Source organism: Musca domestica, unplaced genomic scaffold (genome assembly GCF_030504385.1).
Source record: "Musca domestica strain aabys unplaced genomic scaffold, Musca_domestica.polishedcontigs.V.1.1 15, whole genome shotgun sequence".
In the NCBI taxonomy this organism is placed as follows: domain Eukaryota; kingdom Metazoa; phylum Arthropoda; class Insecta; order Diptera; family Muscidae; genus Musca; species Musca domestica.
The window spans coordinates 1,889,044-1,905,622 of record NW_026712207.1 but is presented as its reverse complement, the minus strand read 5'-3'; the positions used below and the strand labels follow the sequence as shown (position 1 = coordinate 1,905,622).

The window sequence follows — 16,579 nt, the reverse complement described above, 5'->3', positions numbered from 1 at the left end:
TACTGCTTTTTTACTTGTTAATATTACCTTCCTACACTTCCCAGCAGCCCTCGAACGAGTTCTATTTTAATTAAGACAACTATTCAATTAAATCAAAATACTTGACAATTTTTTTCACATTATCGTTTTGACTACCATCTCCTATCTTATCATCCGTGATTTGAGGTGCAATATCAAATATTCTTTCTTCGATTCTTCGCAATGGATTATCGAACATTGCTATTTTTTCCCCTTCTTATTTTTATGTATAAAAATTGTCTTTTCGTCAATAACGATTTTAGTATCAAACCGATTTCCTAGAAGTTGATATGAAAAAATCCGCAGTAATATTATTTTGCCTAATTGGCAGCGCTTTGGCTGCACCACCCAAAGTGGAACCCGTTCCCCTGATGGATGCCACGGCCGGTGACAATGATATATTGGGTGGACGCATTACCAATGGCCAGCAAGCCGTTGCCGATCAATTCCCCTGGCAAGTGGGACTATCGTTGCAAAAGAGCCTCCTCACATCGTCATGGTGTGGTGGTTCTTTGATTGGCACAAATTGGGTCCTAACCGCTGCCCATTGTACCAGTGGAGCGACGCGTGTTACAGTCTATTTGGGAAGTACTCTTCGAACCAGTCCCAAAGTCAGCTTTTTGGTTGATGGTGGGGAAATCTATCAACATCTCAATTTCAATGCCCAGTCCTTGTCGAATGATATATCCCTGATAAGAATTCCCCCAGTGTCGTACAGTAGTTCCATAAAACCCGTAAGATTGCCCTCTATTTCGTCATTTTATTCTACCTATGTTGGGGAATACGCCATTGCTTCCGGTTGGGGTCGTACTTCGGATGGTATGTAGAGCGAATAGTTTGTGAAATTGCATTTAAAAAACTCCCCTTCCCTCCTTTCTCTAGATTCTACTGTTTCTCCAAATTTGAATTATGCCCGCCTGCCAATCATATCCAACAGCCAGTGTGCCTCTGTCTATGGCAGTACGGTAGTCACATCTAATAGCATTTGTGTGTCAACCCCCGGTGGTGCCTCCACATGCAATGGTGACTCTGGTGGCCCCTTGGTTTTGGAATCTAATAATGTCTTGGTCGGCATATCATCATTTGTTGCTTCCCTCGGCTGTACAGCTGGTTATCCTGCTGGCTTTGTACGTGTAACAAGCTATTTGGAATGGATTTACACCTTAACTGGCATTTATTATTTTTAAAAAATTTTAAAAGTTCCCAAAAAGTGTTGAGTGTATGAAGTTTTTGGAACTGAATATCAAAAAAAAGAGTAATTTTTGAAATTATGCAGGTGTTTTTTTTTTGTTGTGTTCCATATCCGGAGGTCACAAGGTTTATTGTTCTATATGTGAGGGCTTGGTCCATCCAAGTATTCTAAATGTGATTTGACCCCGTATTGTTCGGTTTTGAAGTGAGATGTATAGCTATTCAGTATTAACTTAAGCACGGGCAGCAGATGTCGGTTAAATGAAAAAATAGGCGATACAATGCCCTACTTAGCATACCCTTTGTTGATAAGTGGGGAGCCAGGTGGACGAAGAGTTATAATGGCTGAATGATGTACGTATTAACTCGCGATCCAACGCACTAGAAACATGATGAGTCATGACTGCTACTAATACATTTTGTCATAAGATAAGTCTTTCCCAGACAGATTAATGTGGCTGTCGACGGAGTTCTGGAAGCTTATCTTTACGAAAAAACCTTCTATGAGATTTGACCTTAGCAAGAGTTCTTAATGTATCAGTCCTAGCTTTATGGTTATAATTTTGATGTCATTAATCGGCCTCTCTCCTCACTCGTATTTATAGTTACTGTCTCATTTGTTGTTTACATGCATTCGTTTTTGTGTGTATGTGCTTTGGCAAATGGATTTCCATTTTGCTTTAATATTGTGGAATATAATTTCCGAAACTTCGATTTATAGGTGAGGATATATAAATACGAGTGAGTAGGAGCGAGTCAGTTCCGTATTGTAGATTTTTTTGGAATAACATAGAATATAATTCCCGAAACTTCGATTTATAGGTGAGGATATATAAATACGAGTGAGTGGGAGCGAATCAGTTCGGTATTGTCTTTGATTAGTATTTAGATTATATAAAGCTCTATGTATAAACTTAGGTGTGAGTAGCAGATGTCGGGTATATGGAAAAGTTGGCGGTGCATCAGGAATGCTTTGTTGACATGTGGAGAGCTAGATGGACGAAGAGTTGCAATGCCAGAGTGAAAATTTATTCGTGTCCCTAAGCACTAGAAACCTAATAAAGCATGACCCCTACAAATACATTTTTACATAAGAAATATCTTTCCCAGAAGTAGTACTGGCTGGCGGAGTACCGGAAGCTAATCTTTTCGAAATAAAACTTCTATGATGGCATTAGAGATTTGGCCGTTTGGCAAAAGTTCTTCCTATATCTGTATTAGTTTTATAATTTTTATTGCGAATTTATTAATTAATTTTTCTCTTACTCACTCGTATTTATAATTATTATCCCATTTTTTGTTTACATGGATTCGTTTTTTTGTGTATGTGCTTCGACGAATGAACATTGTTGCCATGTTGCTGCAATACTCTGGAATATAATTCCCGAAACTGGCATGTATAGATGAGGAACTATAAATACGAGTGAGTTGCAGCGAGTAGGCTGATTCAGTATTAAATTGCGATTTATAAACGTCGATTAATAAATCGACGCAATTCGATTTGCAATGATCTTTCCAACTATAACGTATTCCCGAATTAAGACCTCGTAATCTAGGTTAGAGGGTGCTTGCTTGCTTCTTTGACAACTCTACTCCACTCGGAGACCTTTCGGTCCATTTTGTTTCCCTCTGAGAGGATAAAAAAAAAACAAGTCAAAAAAAGCTGTAAGTTAGGCCGGGCCAAACTTTGAATACCCTCCACCATTTGGAACGAATTTGGCAATTTTCAAAAAATAAAGTCCATCAAAATCTTAAAAATATCGAATAACGCCGTTATATTAGGGTCTACGAAAAGTTAAAAAATTCCGGTACATAATGTGGCTAAAATCATCAAAATACCGAATATAGGGAGGTACCGTTATATCGGAACTATACGAAGACCTGGACCTACATAAACAATTTTCTGTCACAGGCTGTAGTATCTATTAGGAACTTCAAATACGACATCTTAAACAATTTCGGTGAATATTGTACCTATAATCGTCAAAATACCGAATATAGAGAGCTATCGTTATATCGGGGCCTATACGAAGCCTTGGAGCTGCATAGACAATTTTCTGTCACAGACCGTAGTTCCTATTGCGAACTCCAAATACGTAATTTGAAACAACTCCGATGAATAACGTCGCTAAAATCATCAAAGTACCGAATATTGGGAGGTACCGTAATATGGAGGCTATACGAAGACGCGGGCTGCATACGCAATTTTTTGTCATAGGCTGTAGTACCCATTACGAATTCTAAATACGTAATTTGAAACAACTCCGGTGAGTAATGCACCTAAAATCGTCAAAATATTGGATATCAGGGGGTACCGCTGTATGGGGCTATACGATGTCGTGGACTTATAATTCTCTCCCAGAGGGTTATGTACTCAAAAGGAACTCCTTGTGTTAATTTTCGGACAATTCCATTAACAATTGTGACTAAAATCTTAAAAATACCGAATATCAGGCGCTACCGCCGTATTGGGGCTATTACGATATCGTAGACCTATATAGACATTTTTCTTTCAGGTGGTAAAGTAGTCACGAAGAACTCCTTGCGTAGAATTTCAGACAATTCCATTGAAAAATGTGGCAAAAACCATCAAAATACCGAATATCGAGAGGTACATTTATATGGGGGCTATACGATATCGTGGACCTATATAGACAGTACTCTTTCAGGGGGTAAAGTACTCGGAAGGAACTTCTTTTGTGGATTTTTAGACAGTTCCATTGAAAAATTTGGTTACAATCATCAAAATACCGAAAATCGGGGGTTACTGTTATATGGGGGCAATACGATATCGTGAACCGATATAGCCCATCTTTGAACTTGTCGTGCCTGCTGACAAAGGACTGATTTTTGCAAAATTTTAGCTTCCTATCTTTATTCGTTAGAATCTAGCGGGATTACAACAGACGGAGACAGGGCTAAATCCTCTTAGAATTTTACGCTGATCAAGAATATATTTTTGTCTAATTTTAAAATATATTTTGTCTAATTTTTGTTATGTCTAAAATTATTATTTCGATGAGTTACAAATCGAATGGCGAGCTAAATATACCCTCCATACAATGTATGGTGGAGGGTATAACAAGTATCAGTGTGTTGCAAGTGAATTGTAGCCTTTGAAGTGTCCGTTACTCTTGAGTCCCACCCCCTAAAATGTCCCGACTACTTCCCATACTTTATATGAGAGATGTGCACATTTTTAGAAAATGTGAAAATATGCGTGAGTTAATATATATAGCGAACCGAAGTATTCCATTTTCATATTTCATCTAAAACAGATAAAAATATTGGTATATGCAAAATTTGAATGAAATCAAACATTTATATTCACTTTTATGCGAAATCATAAATTCCGATAAATTACATTTTCATATCAGATTTCTAGTCAAGATAAATATTTAGATATATCAAGTTGTAAAGAATCGCCGATTTGTTTTGCAAGTTATGATAGATATAAATATTGGAAATTGTGGGTGAGATACCAGAAGGGGTTGGCAGATGTATATCATCTTCCAAACAAATCTTGTGTTTACAATATCGTTTGTATGTGAGATATTTTTGAGGAGATGGATGGATGCTTCGAATGCTTATTTCACTTTGGGGGAGGTACCACAAGATATACCACAAGAAATCTTTATAACAGATCTTATGTTGACGGAAATATTGAGATGAATAAAGTTTCAATGGAATCGGACGTTATTTTCGCCTTTTATGGGCTTCATGGACACTATATATCCCATCTTTACACCAGACATTGGGCTAAAAAAATATTGTGGCGTGTGTAATTTGAAGGCAATCGGATACTTATATCACATTTTATAAGAGTTATAATTATTCAAAATTTTTACTCTTTGTGAGGGAGGTACTTGATGGAGTGGACCGATATTGTCCATTGTAGCACCTGATCTAGCACTGATGCAAATATTAGGATATGCAAAGTTGGAGAAAAATTGGATAGTCGTTTCTCTTTCTGTGCAGTAAATTATTATCTTTGAAAAATTCGATTTTTTGTGGGGTAGGTACCAGAAGGAGTGGACCGATATTGCCCATCTCCGAACTCGATCTAAGTTTGGCAATAATATAACGATGTACCAAATTTGAATCAAATCGGATTCTCCCTTTGAGAGTCATCGTGCGCACCAGCCAGCCAGACAGTAGGAAGGACGGCCGGGCATCGCTAGATCGACTCCAAATATCCTGAAACGGATTTGGTCCAAAGAGAGAGGGTCTAAAACCGTTATTTCGATGGGGCACGTTTTGACTGTATCAAATGATACCCTCTTTAGCCATATGACTGAGGGTATATAAAGTGTCAGTGTGGTGCAAGCGAATAATTCCCTAATTTTGTAGAGTTGTGTCAATCTAGTTCATATTTCAGTACACCAGATCCTAAACGTATGAGTGATTTAATAAATTTTATATCACTCATACGCAGAATTTTTTGCATAAACGATCGGAGTCTAAGTATATTCGGTATTTTCACGATTTAAAGCACATTTTCAAACAAATTTGTCTAAAAATTGGTATTTGTAGTTTCTAATAGATCTAGCACTGAGGGCTATACATGTTCAGGTTTTTCTATAACCCCCATATAATTACCCACCGATATTCCGTATTTTTACGATTTTTGCCGCATTTTCTATCGGATTTATTTCAAAATGGGTTCTAAAACCGGTGTTAAAATAATGTCCATAGAGATTTCATAAATTTCGTATCACTCATGCGGAGTTTTTATACAAACGGTCGGAGTCCAAGGAACTACATAAGGAAATAGTACCTTCAATCGAAGTAGACCGAAACAACTTTATCCCTTACTCACGAAGAAAACAAAACTTAAAATCGATTTTTAATTAACCCTTAAAGTCCCTGCAACTTTTAGATTTTTGGCAATTAAATCGTTAAGGACCCAGATTAAAGTATACGTAACCTATGGATCCCTGTCTTCTTCCCCTTCATGTATGTTCACGGATAAGTGAACATGTTTTTATAATAAAAGAGAATAGCGGGGCTACCTAGTGTTGATGAGAGGGATTTGTTAAACTGGGATCTTCTTAATACAGTCCACATGAAATAAGATAAGAAAATGTGGTGAGCAGACCTTCGAGTTAGAAATAAATAATACAGAATTTTCAATTGCTGCATGTGTTATGGTGGAGTTAGATTATGGGATGTAATCTTTACTCAGACTGATAAGCAAGTGCAGCATGTTTGCTTGCCACATGTGAGATAGCTATGCGTGTGTATGACCTCCCCCTAAGGTTTATGGTGGCATGGTGCATATGCATGTGTACGGTTGGTATCTATCTCTCTCTCTCTCTCATTTACACTTAGTTATAATTTAGGTTAAGTCATATTATCACAACTAGTTCTTAAGAAATGTTTTTAATAAATAAATTCAGTGTCTTACAAACGCTCAAACGGAAAAGACGTTTGGTCTTTTTATTGATCCCAATTTACATTGGTCCACCGAGCCGGATCGGTAGAGGATAAATGTTGAAGAATTTGCCTTAACATCGAGGAAATTCTGTCAGGCTAAAATTGGTCTTCAAGAGTGGAAAATTACCGAGCTAAAACTACAGCTGGAATTGTTCCCATACAGAAGAAATTTATAAGCCAAATAAAAGGATGCTGAGTCAGAAGGAAACTTCAGCACAGAAGACTGTGGTGGCGGTGCACACCGAGGGGGCCTCATATTTGAAATCTTCAGACAGAAGGGGTGATGCATATGCCCAGGAGGACGAATCGGTGAAACGGCCGCCAATGATGAAACTAAAGGAAGAGGCTGTCACTCTTCTCGAAATGATGGGTACAATTATGGAAATAATGAGTACCTTAAAGACAGAAGAAGCCATAGAAGGCGTATTTGACTTCGCCAAAGAAAAAATTATGGACGCGGCAAGAGAAGTAATATTGTATCCATGCGTTCATAGGCGGTTTTTAGAGATGCTTCTAAAGAAGTCCAAACTAGCCGCTGCTATCAGAGCAAGTCAGGCGAATGGGACAGAGAAGCTGTATTCGGAAGATGTTAAGGTCATCCTTAAAATCACGCACGCTCTTAATGTGGAGACCAAAGAGAAAGTCCTTGGCTTGAAGAAACAAGTGGCCTACATAACATCCGAATTGGACAGCGAGCGAGAGGGGCGCAAAGCAGCGGTAGCCGTAATGAGAAAAATGGAAGGTGATATTAAGGAAATGGAGTTTGCCTTGATTTCACAGAAAGATGAAAAAGAAGATGCCCTCAAACTTGTCTCCAAATTGAAGGAGGAAATCGAAAATGCTGTGTGTGTAGCCGAGGATACTAAGGACAAATTACGAGCGGCTAACCAGGAGGCAGAACGCGAGGGCAAGGCGTTGAATGCGGTAATAAGACAACTTAGTGACGAGTTGTCTTGTGCAAAAATAGAACGACTTGCAGCTGCAACCGAACGTGACGGGTTGGCTGCAAATCTAGAAGCTGGTGAAGAAAAAGAAAGAAGGATATTTCTGCTGGAGGCTGAAGTATTGCAACTTAAGGAAGAGTTGCTCATATCGCAGAAAGCATCCAAAATCGAGGCTGATGAATTGGCTGCAAAACTAGTGGTCAATATCAACGAAGATATGATGGTTGAAGAGGTTAATATGGAAGACCCAATTGCCGAAAGAGAACCAACTTTTGAAAAGTTAGATGAACAGCTCCCTGGAAAACTGGACACAGGGAGATTGGAAGAAGTCGAAGATAAGCTGTTTGCCAGCGAGATTAAAACTAAGAAGAAAAGCAATATGCGTCGCTGGAGTAATAAGATGCTGGAAGACGGTCAAGTTGTGATGAAGATGTCTAGTGGAAGTGGTGCAGAGAATAAAATACAAGCCGGAGTGACAGAAAATTTTGAACACAGGAACGATAAACTGTCCAAAGTCGGTAAGATGGCGCTACCAGAGAAGGATGAGAACTTTGGTCGCAGAAAGAAAACAACACATAAAATGGATTCAGCCTGGAAATTGAAGCCGGCAGATAAAGGATGTGGGATGTTCAAGAGAGACAGGCTGGAAAGATGGAGGAGTTACTTGGGTGTTATAACTTAACTTCTTTTCTCTTAAAATGTCACTTCTATTAGATCTATTTTATTGTTCATATTTGTAATTTTTATATTTTATATGTATTTTTGCCCCTGCCAAGAATGTTCACGGATAAGTGAACATGTTTTTATAATAAAAGAGAATAGCGGGGCTACCTAGTGTTGATGAGAGGGATTTGTTAAACTGGGATCTTCTTAATACAGTCCACATGAAATAAGATAAGAAAATGTGGTGAGCAGACCTTCGAGTTAGAAATAAATAATACAGAATTTTCAATTGCTGCATGTGTTATGGTGGAGTTAGATTATGGGATGTAATCTTTACTCAGACTGATAAGCAAGTGCAGCATGTTTGCTTGCCACATGTGAGATAGCTATGCGTGTGTATGACCTCCCCCTAAGGTTTATGGTGGCATGGTGCATATGCATGTGTACGGTTGGTATCTATCTCTCTCTCTCTCTCATTTACACTTAGTTATAATTTAGGTTAAGTCATATTATCACAACTAGTTCTTAAGAAATGTTTTTAATAAATAAATTCAGTGTCTTACAAACGCTCAAACGGAAAAGACGTTTGGTCTTTTTATTGATCCCAATTTACAATGTAAAACATTGATTTAATTTAATGTTCTGATGAAATGTTTGATTTCATTTGCTCATAAATTTATTTATTTATTTTATTTTATCACTTTTGGAATTTGTCTAAAACATAAATAACCATCTAAACCCATTCCGTACATATTAATGGCCAATCCATTTGAAAAAATTGATTAGATATATTTTCAATTATGAAAAATATGATCGTCATACATATCAAATGATTAACACTTGACGCGACTTAAATGCGACATGTGATGATCAGTTTTGTTTGCTGCTTTTCACAATAATATTATTTATAGTTATATTTAATTTGTTTCGCTTATCACTCTCGCAAAATTCCCAAACGTTTTAGAGTGTATGTTAAATTTCACTACTATTTAATGGAGATTTTTTGTTATAATGACGTTTTAATACGTTTACTTTGGAAAAACGTTAAAAATATTTGAATAGGTCCACGATATCGTATAGCTCCCATATAACCCTACACCCTGATATTCGCTGTTATTATGATTTTAGCCACATTTTTCAATTGTCTGAAAATTCACACCTGAGAGTCCTTGTGAGTACTTTATTCCCTGAAAGAGAATTATCGATATAGCTCCACGATATCGTATAGCCCCCATATAACCCCCTGATATTCGGTATTTTTATGATTTTAGCCAGATTTTTCAATGTAATTGTCATAAAATCCACACCAGGGGTTCCTTGTGAGGACTTTATCCCTTAGAAGGGAATTGTCTATATAGGTCTGCGATATTCGGTATTTTTATGATTTCTGCCAAATTTTTCAATGGGATTGTTCTAAAATTTACACAATGGGTTCCTTCTGAGTACTTTACCCCTTAGAAGAGAATTATGTAAATATGTCCACGTTTTAGTATAGCGCCCATATAATGGTACCCCCATATATTCGGTATTCCTATCGACATTATTCACCGGAACTGTTCAAATTTCATATATAAAGTTGGGAACCGTTACTACAGCCTATGGCACAAATTACTCATTTGGGCAATAATTTTCGACGGAATTTTTTTGAAATTTTTCAAGTGTCTTCCAAATAGTGGAGGGCAAACCACCACCACCATTCTATGGAGGGTATATTAGCTTTGTCATTCCGTATGCAACTCCCCGAAATATTCATGATAGCCCCTACAAAGTATATACTACATCTGGATCAGCGTAAAATTCTAAGACGATTCTATAGCGATGTCCGTCACTCTGTTATTATCACGCTTTCTTTCGAACGAATTGAGATGATAGGCTAACATTTTGGTTTTATGCATATTTTCCCAGTAGGCAGGTTAAGTTCGTCAATGGGCCATGTCGGTTATTTACCGGACCTGTTTCAAATTTCGTATGGGAACATTCTACAACCTATGGCAAAAAAATGCATATGCAGGTCCACGTCTTCGTATAGCCCCCGTATAACGTTAAAATTTCGTATGCAGGTTTGTGTTTTCGTGTAGCCGCCATATAACTGTACTACCTGATATTCGGTATTTTCATGATTTTAGCGATATTATTCACTGGAACTGTTTCAAATTTCGAATTTGAAGTTCGTAATAGGTACAAAAACATATTAAAAAATTTTCGTATACAGGTTTACGTATTGTCCCCACATAAAGCGTTTCATTTAAGTGACAATTTTCGGATTTTTTTGAAAATTTTCAAGCTCCCTTCAAATGGTGGAGGGTTGTAAAAGTTCGGCCCGGTCGAACTTAGCTGGCCTTTTTACTTACTAACATTCTGAACGTCCATATTTAGTTTAAAAATTTTGGAGAGTACCTAAAAGTATGCCTTAAATATTCTCTGCATATATATGCGAAAAAAATTACTTTCCATATGACTCCAACATGTTGTGTAAACTAGACTTTATTAAACTAATACTGAGTTGCCGTAGTTTTTTAATCGTAAAACTAGAGAGAGATATTCGATATTCACTCTGATATAACTACTTTGCCAAGAAAGAGAAAATTAGTAAAAATTTGAAAACTAGGTCAGCTAATCACAAACTTACACTCATTGTGCTATTTCGTATTTGATCCTTTCAACATTATCCACGTTCTGTGGTACTACTGGTCCATTGAAAAATGTTCCAAAAAATCGACATTTTGCGGTTCCATTGACCCTTACAAATATTTTTTGAAAAGCCCATGTATTTTTTGAAAAGCCCATGAAAATCCCATCCTCGTATTGTGGCTTAAATGGTCCTTGAAAAATATTCTTGAAAATTCTGGATGATCTGGTGGTTCCTGAAAATACATTCTGCAAATATTAATGCGTTTGGCTCTAATGGTGCTTGAAAAATGTTTTAAAAATCCATGTTTTGTAACTGCAATGATCCTTGAAATAAAGTCTCCTTCTGTGACTTTTGTGGTCCTTGAAAAAATTTTTGGAAAAAAAAATTACGTTTTGAGGCTCTAATTGTCTTTGAGAAAACATACTAAAAGTCGACGTGTTGTGGCTCTACTGGTCCTTTAAGAAATATTCTTAACACTTTAAGTTTTGTGGCTTGAATGGTCCTTGATATAATATTCCTGAACTATCAACGTTTTGTGGCTCTAATGGTCTTTGAAGAAATGTTAAAAAAATTTAGATTTCTTAAAAGTTCCCAATATTCGCTTCTAATTGTCCTTGAGAAATATCTTAAGAAATCTACGTTTTTCGACTCTAACATTTCCTGAAAAAAATTAAAAAATCCATAATTTGTGGCTCAAAGGACCTTTAAAAAATATTTAAAAAAAAATCTCGTTTTGAGACTCTAATAATCCTTGATTTTTTATTAAAAAATCCATGCTTTATGGCGCTAATGATCCTTGAAGAAAATATTATCCAAAGACACTTGAAAAATATTCTTAAAAATTCCCAATATTTGGTTCTAACTGTCCTTGAGAAATATCTTAAGGAATCTACGTCTTGTGACTCTATAGTTAAAAATAATAAAAATCTATACCTTGTGACTCTAAAGGCCATTGAAAAAATATTTTTAAAAATTCTCCTTTTGTGACTTTAAAAATACTTGATTTTTTATTAAAAAATCCATGATTTATGGCTCTTATGATACTTGAAGAAAATATTTAAAAAATCTACATTTTGTGGCTCCATTCCAGGATTCTTGAAAAATATACTTAAAAATCTTCAATATGTGGTCTGATAGTTTTTGAAAAATATTTTCCTTGAAAATGTTTTTTTTTTAATCCACATTTTGTGGCTCTAAGGTCCTTGAAAAAATATTTTCAAAAATCAACGATTAGTGTCTACAAAGGACCTTAAAAATATTTTTAAAAATCACTGGCCACCTACTCACACGTAATTATGGGTCCCCATTTTTACATGTAAGTTTCGAGAATCGCAATCCATAATGTTCTGCATTATTCCAAAATAATAGCAACCACGTCCATTTATTATAAACACGAGAGAGCAAGAGAAAACAATTATTGACCTCACAATGTGAACTATAAAGCCAAGACTGACAATAAAAACAATTAAAAAACAGCTAAGTTCGCTCGGGCCGAACATTTAATACCCTTCACCATTTGGAAAAAAACTTGAGAATTTAAAAAAAAATCCGAAAAATTCCGATTAAATGATGACCTTTATATGGGGGCTATACGAGGACGTGGACCTGTATGTGTAATTTGTTGTCATAGGCTGAAGTACCCATTAAGATTCGAAATTTGAAACAATTCCGACGTTAAAAACATCAAAATACCGAATATAGGGAGGTACCGTTATATGGAGGCTACATGAAAACGTGGACCTACATGGCCCATTTATGAACTTAACCTGCCTACTGGCAAAATACACATGTGTGCAAAATTTTCGCCTCCTACTTCAATTCGTTCGCACAGACAAAGGGACATCGCTAAATCGACGTAGAATTTTACCCCTATCAAGTATATATATACTTTGTTGGATCTGACATGAGTATTGTGAGGAGTTACACATTGAATGACAAAGTTAATATACCCTCCATAGTATGGTGGAGGGTATAAAAATAAATATTAAAGTGAGATAATACTCCAGAGAAGACGAGCTGGGCTATATGGAAATTACAAGTTAAAGAGCTAATAGCGTATACAACAACCTTACAACACACAGACCTGAGCTGCAATGGCGAATGTCTAAAATAGCATAGCAATGACAAGAACCGAAACAAGCGACTGTTCTCTTTATAAACTGCAGCCAATGGAACACGATATGAACTAAATTGAACGATGACCTTAAATAGCGGATGATGGAACTACGGACGGTTGTGAAACTAAGTCACTATAAAACAGTGAACGACTAAACTAAAAGAACTTGAAGTACTTCAATAGAAAATATCATCAAATGAAATTATGACCAATACCAAAAAAAGAAGGAATATACTTTTTGAAAGACCTTTAAAATTTAAATGTTTTCTTAATTTTTGCTAATTTTCGGAAAATAAACACCAAGGTTGGGTTTCGGCAAATCAGTTCATCATAAGATAATATTTTTATTATCACTTTTCCATAACAAAAGTTCAAATCTAGTAGGCAATGCCAGTGTTCTCCTTGATCCAATCCAAGTAGCTGGTCACACGGACGAAACCAGCTGGAGCACCAGATTGGCAACCGGCAGAGGAAACGAAAGAGGTGACACCAATCAATTTGCCAGAGCCAACCAAAGCCAATGGGCCGCCAGAGTCACCGCTGCAGGTGGAGGTACCGGCTGGTGTGGCAGTGCAGATATTCTTGGAGGTGATGGTCAAGCTACCGTAGGTCTGGGCACAAACGCTGTTTTCAATGACTTGCATTTCGGCGTATTGCAATTTGGAGGAAACAGCGGTGGCAGAATCCGAGGTCAAACCCCAGCCGGAAGCGATGGCCTTATCACCGGCATAGGTGGAGTAGGAAGAGGAGATGGCGGGCAAATCGATTTTCTTGATATAGGTGGTGTAGGTGACGGAGGGGATCTTGATCAAAGAGATATCGTTTCTCAAGATGATCGAATTGTAGCTGGCATGTTGACGGAATTCGCTGCTAGAGACGGTATAGGTGACCTTGGGGCTGGTACGGACAGTGGCGCCCAAGTAGACGGTGGCAGAGGAGGCACTGGAGAGAAAGAGAGCAAGAGAGAGTTGTTAATTTCTTGACAATTGTCTGAAGTTTGTTGTGTTAACTTACCCGCTGGTGCAGTGGGCAGCAGTCAAAACCCAGCTGTTGTCAATCAAGGAACCGCCACACCACCAGCCACCGCTGGAGCTGGAGAAACTTAGACCAACTTGATAGGGGAATTGTCCCTCGGCAGCATCCTTGCCATTGGTAATGCGACCCTCAATATTAACGGCAATTGGCAATTCACGGGGATGAATGTAGTTTTGTTCGGGCAGGATGGTACCAGCCGATACAGCGGCAATAGCCAGGGCAAGAACAACGAATACTTTCATGATGTCTACTAGAAAAAAAGAGACTGATACCAGCCTTGGGCAACGCTGGCCATATTTATACCCCAAGAGAATCGTTGAAGGTGTCACCTGTTATCGCAAAAAATAAACTTCTATTTTCTATTATCAAAAGAATATCTGCCGCACATTTGATGCGTTGATCCAGACACACGACAATTTGTACTGTGGGAATTTTCTGCTATATAGATTAGGTATTTGCGCTGAGTTGGTCAGTCGGTACAGTGTGTCGTGAAAGTATTTCTTTTCGTGAAAAAAATGTTTTTAGAAAATAATGAAAATTGGAATAATTAAAAATCCACAATTTGTATTAGTTTTTATATTCCTAAAAACCCAAGGGGCTCAATGGTCCTAGAAAAAATGTTCTTAAAAAAGCATAGATCCTTGAAAAGATATTATTCAAATCCACATTTGATTTTTAAACAAAATATTCTTGGACATCACCTTTTTCTAGCTCTAATGTTCCTTGACAAAATGTTCTCAAAAATCCACCTTCGGGGCTCCATTGGTCCTGGAAAAATATTCTAAAAAACCCACCTTTGGGGGCTCAATTGGTCCTGGATATTCTAAAAATTCCACATTTGAGGCTCTGATGGTCCTTGAAAAATATTCTAAAAAATCCAAATTTGAGGCTCTGATGGTTCCTGAAAAATTTATTTAAAAATCCATTGATCCTTGAAAAATATTCTGAAAAATTCACACTTGAGTCTCTGATGGTCCTTGAAAAAAATATATATAAAAATTCATTGATCCTTGAACAAATATTCTTAAAATTCCACGTTTGAGGCTCCAATGATCCTTGAAAATCCACGTTTGAGGCTCCAATGATCCTTGAAAATCCACGTTTGGGCCCAATGTTCCTTGAAAAAAATATTCCTAGAAATCCACGTTTTGGGGTCTCCAAAAATCCTTGAAAAAAATATTCTTAAAAATCCAAGTATGAGGCCTCCAAAGGTCCTTGAAAAAATATTCCCGAAAATCCACGTTGGGTTCTCCAAAAGTCCTTGAAAAAAATATTTCTAAAAATCCAAGTTTAGGGTATCCAATAGTCCTTAAAAAATATTCTCAAAAATCCAGGTTTGGAGTCTCCGATGGTCCTTGAAAAAATATTCTCTCAAATCCATGTTTGGGACTCCAATGGTCTTTGAAAAATGATCCTTGAAAATATTCTTGAAAAACCACGTTTGGGGTATCCAATGGACCTTGAAAGAATATTCTTAAAAATCCAAGTTTAGGGCTTACAATGGTCCTCGAAAAAATATTCTAAAAAATTCACGTTTGGGCTCCAATGGCTATGAAAAAAATATTCCTTAAAATCCACGTTTAAGAGGCTCTATTGGACCTTGAAAGAATATTCTTAAAAATCCAAGTTTGGGTCCTCCAATGGTCTTTGAAAAAATATTTTTAAAAATCCACGTTTGGGGCTTCAATGGTCTTTGAAAAAATATTCTAAAAAATCCACGTTTGGGCTCCAATGGCTATGAAAAAATATTCCTTAAAATCCACGTTTAAGGGGCTCTATTGGACCTTGAAAGAATATTCTTAAAAATCCACATTTAAGGGGCTCTATTGGACCTTGAAAGAATATTCTTAAAAATCCACGTTTGTGGGCTCCAATGGTCCTTGGAAAAATATTCTTAAAATTCCACGCATGGGGGCTCCAGTGGTCCCTGAAAAAATTTTATCAACAATCCACGTTCGGGGCTCCAATGGTCCTTGAAAAAATATATTTAAAAATCCAAGTTTGGTGTCCTCAAAAAAGATATTCTTAAAAATCCCGGTTTGGGGCCCCAATGGTCCTCGAAAAAATATTCATAAAAATCCACGTTTGGGGTCTTCAATGACCTTTAAAATAATATTCTTAAAAACCCACGCGGGTGGACCCCAATGGTCCTTGAAAAAATATTCTTAAAACTCCAAGTTTTCGGGGCTCCAAGTGTCCTTAAAAAATATTCTCAAAAATTTCCGTTTGGGGCCTCCAATGGTCCTTAAAAAATATTCTTAAAAATTCAAGCTTAGAGCCTACAATGGTCGTTGAAAAATATTCTTAAAAATCTACGTCTGGGGTCTCCAATGGTCCTTGAAAAAATATTCTTATAAATCCAAGTTTAGGGCCTCCAACGTCCTTAAAAAAATGTTCATAAAAATCCACGTTTGGGGGCTCCAATGGTCTTTGAAAAAATAGTTCAATGGCGCTTGAAAAAAATCCTTAAATATCCCCGTTTGGGCCCACCAACGGCCCTTGAAAAAATATTTTGAAAATTCCACGTTTAAAGGGCTCCAATAG

The 16,579-nt window shown here is 37.0% G+C and overlaps 2 protein-coding genes across 2 annotated transcripts; one reads left to right on the top strand and one right to left on the bottom strand.

Moving 5' to 3' along the window:
- The first annotated feature begins 278 nt into the window (after positions 1-278).
- LOC101898912 (serine protease 1-like) lies at positions 279-1,254 on the top strand. The gene is made up of 2 exons (XM_005191249.4): positions 279-837; positions 901-1,254. Exons 1-2 carry the CDS (start codon positions 309-311, stop codon positions 1,203-1,205), a joined length of 834 nt encoding a protein of 277 aa, XP_005191306.1. The 5' UTR covers positions 279-308; the 3' UTR covers positions 1,206-1,254.
- Positions 1,255-13,305: 12,051 nt separating this feature from the next.
- On the bottom strand, positions 13,306-14,277 carry LOC101897942 (serine protease 1). Its single transcript, XM_005191243.4, has 2 exons — positions 14,015-14,277; positions 13,306-13,942 (listed from the first exon to the last, which is right to left on the bottom strand). Exons 1-2 carry the CDS (start codon positions 14,275-14,277, stop codon positions 13,378-13,380), a joined length of 828 nt encoding a protein of 275 aa, XP_005191300.1. The 3' UTR covers positions 13,306-13,377.
- Between the last annotated feature and the right edge of the window lie 2,302 nt (positions 14,278-16,579).

Coding starts and splice junctions, on each gene's coding strand:
- LOC101898912 (XM_005191249.4), top strand. CDS start 309: ATGAAAAAATCCGCAGTAATATTATTTTGCCTAATTGGCAGCGCTTTG. Junction 838..900: donor TTGGGGTCGTACTTCGGATG/GTATGTAGAGCG, acceptor TCCTTTCTCTAG/ATTCTACTGTTTCTCCAAAT.
- LOC101897942 (XM_005191243.4), bottom strand. CDS start 14,277: ATGAAAGTATTCGTTGTTCTTGCCCTGGCTATTGCCGCTGTATCGGCT. Junction 13,943..14,014: donor GCTGCCCACTGCACCAGCGG/GTAAGTTAACAC, acceptor CTTTCTCTCCAG/TGCCTCCTCTGCCACCGTCT.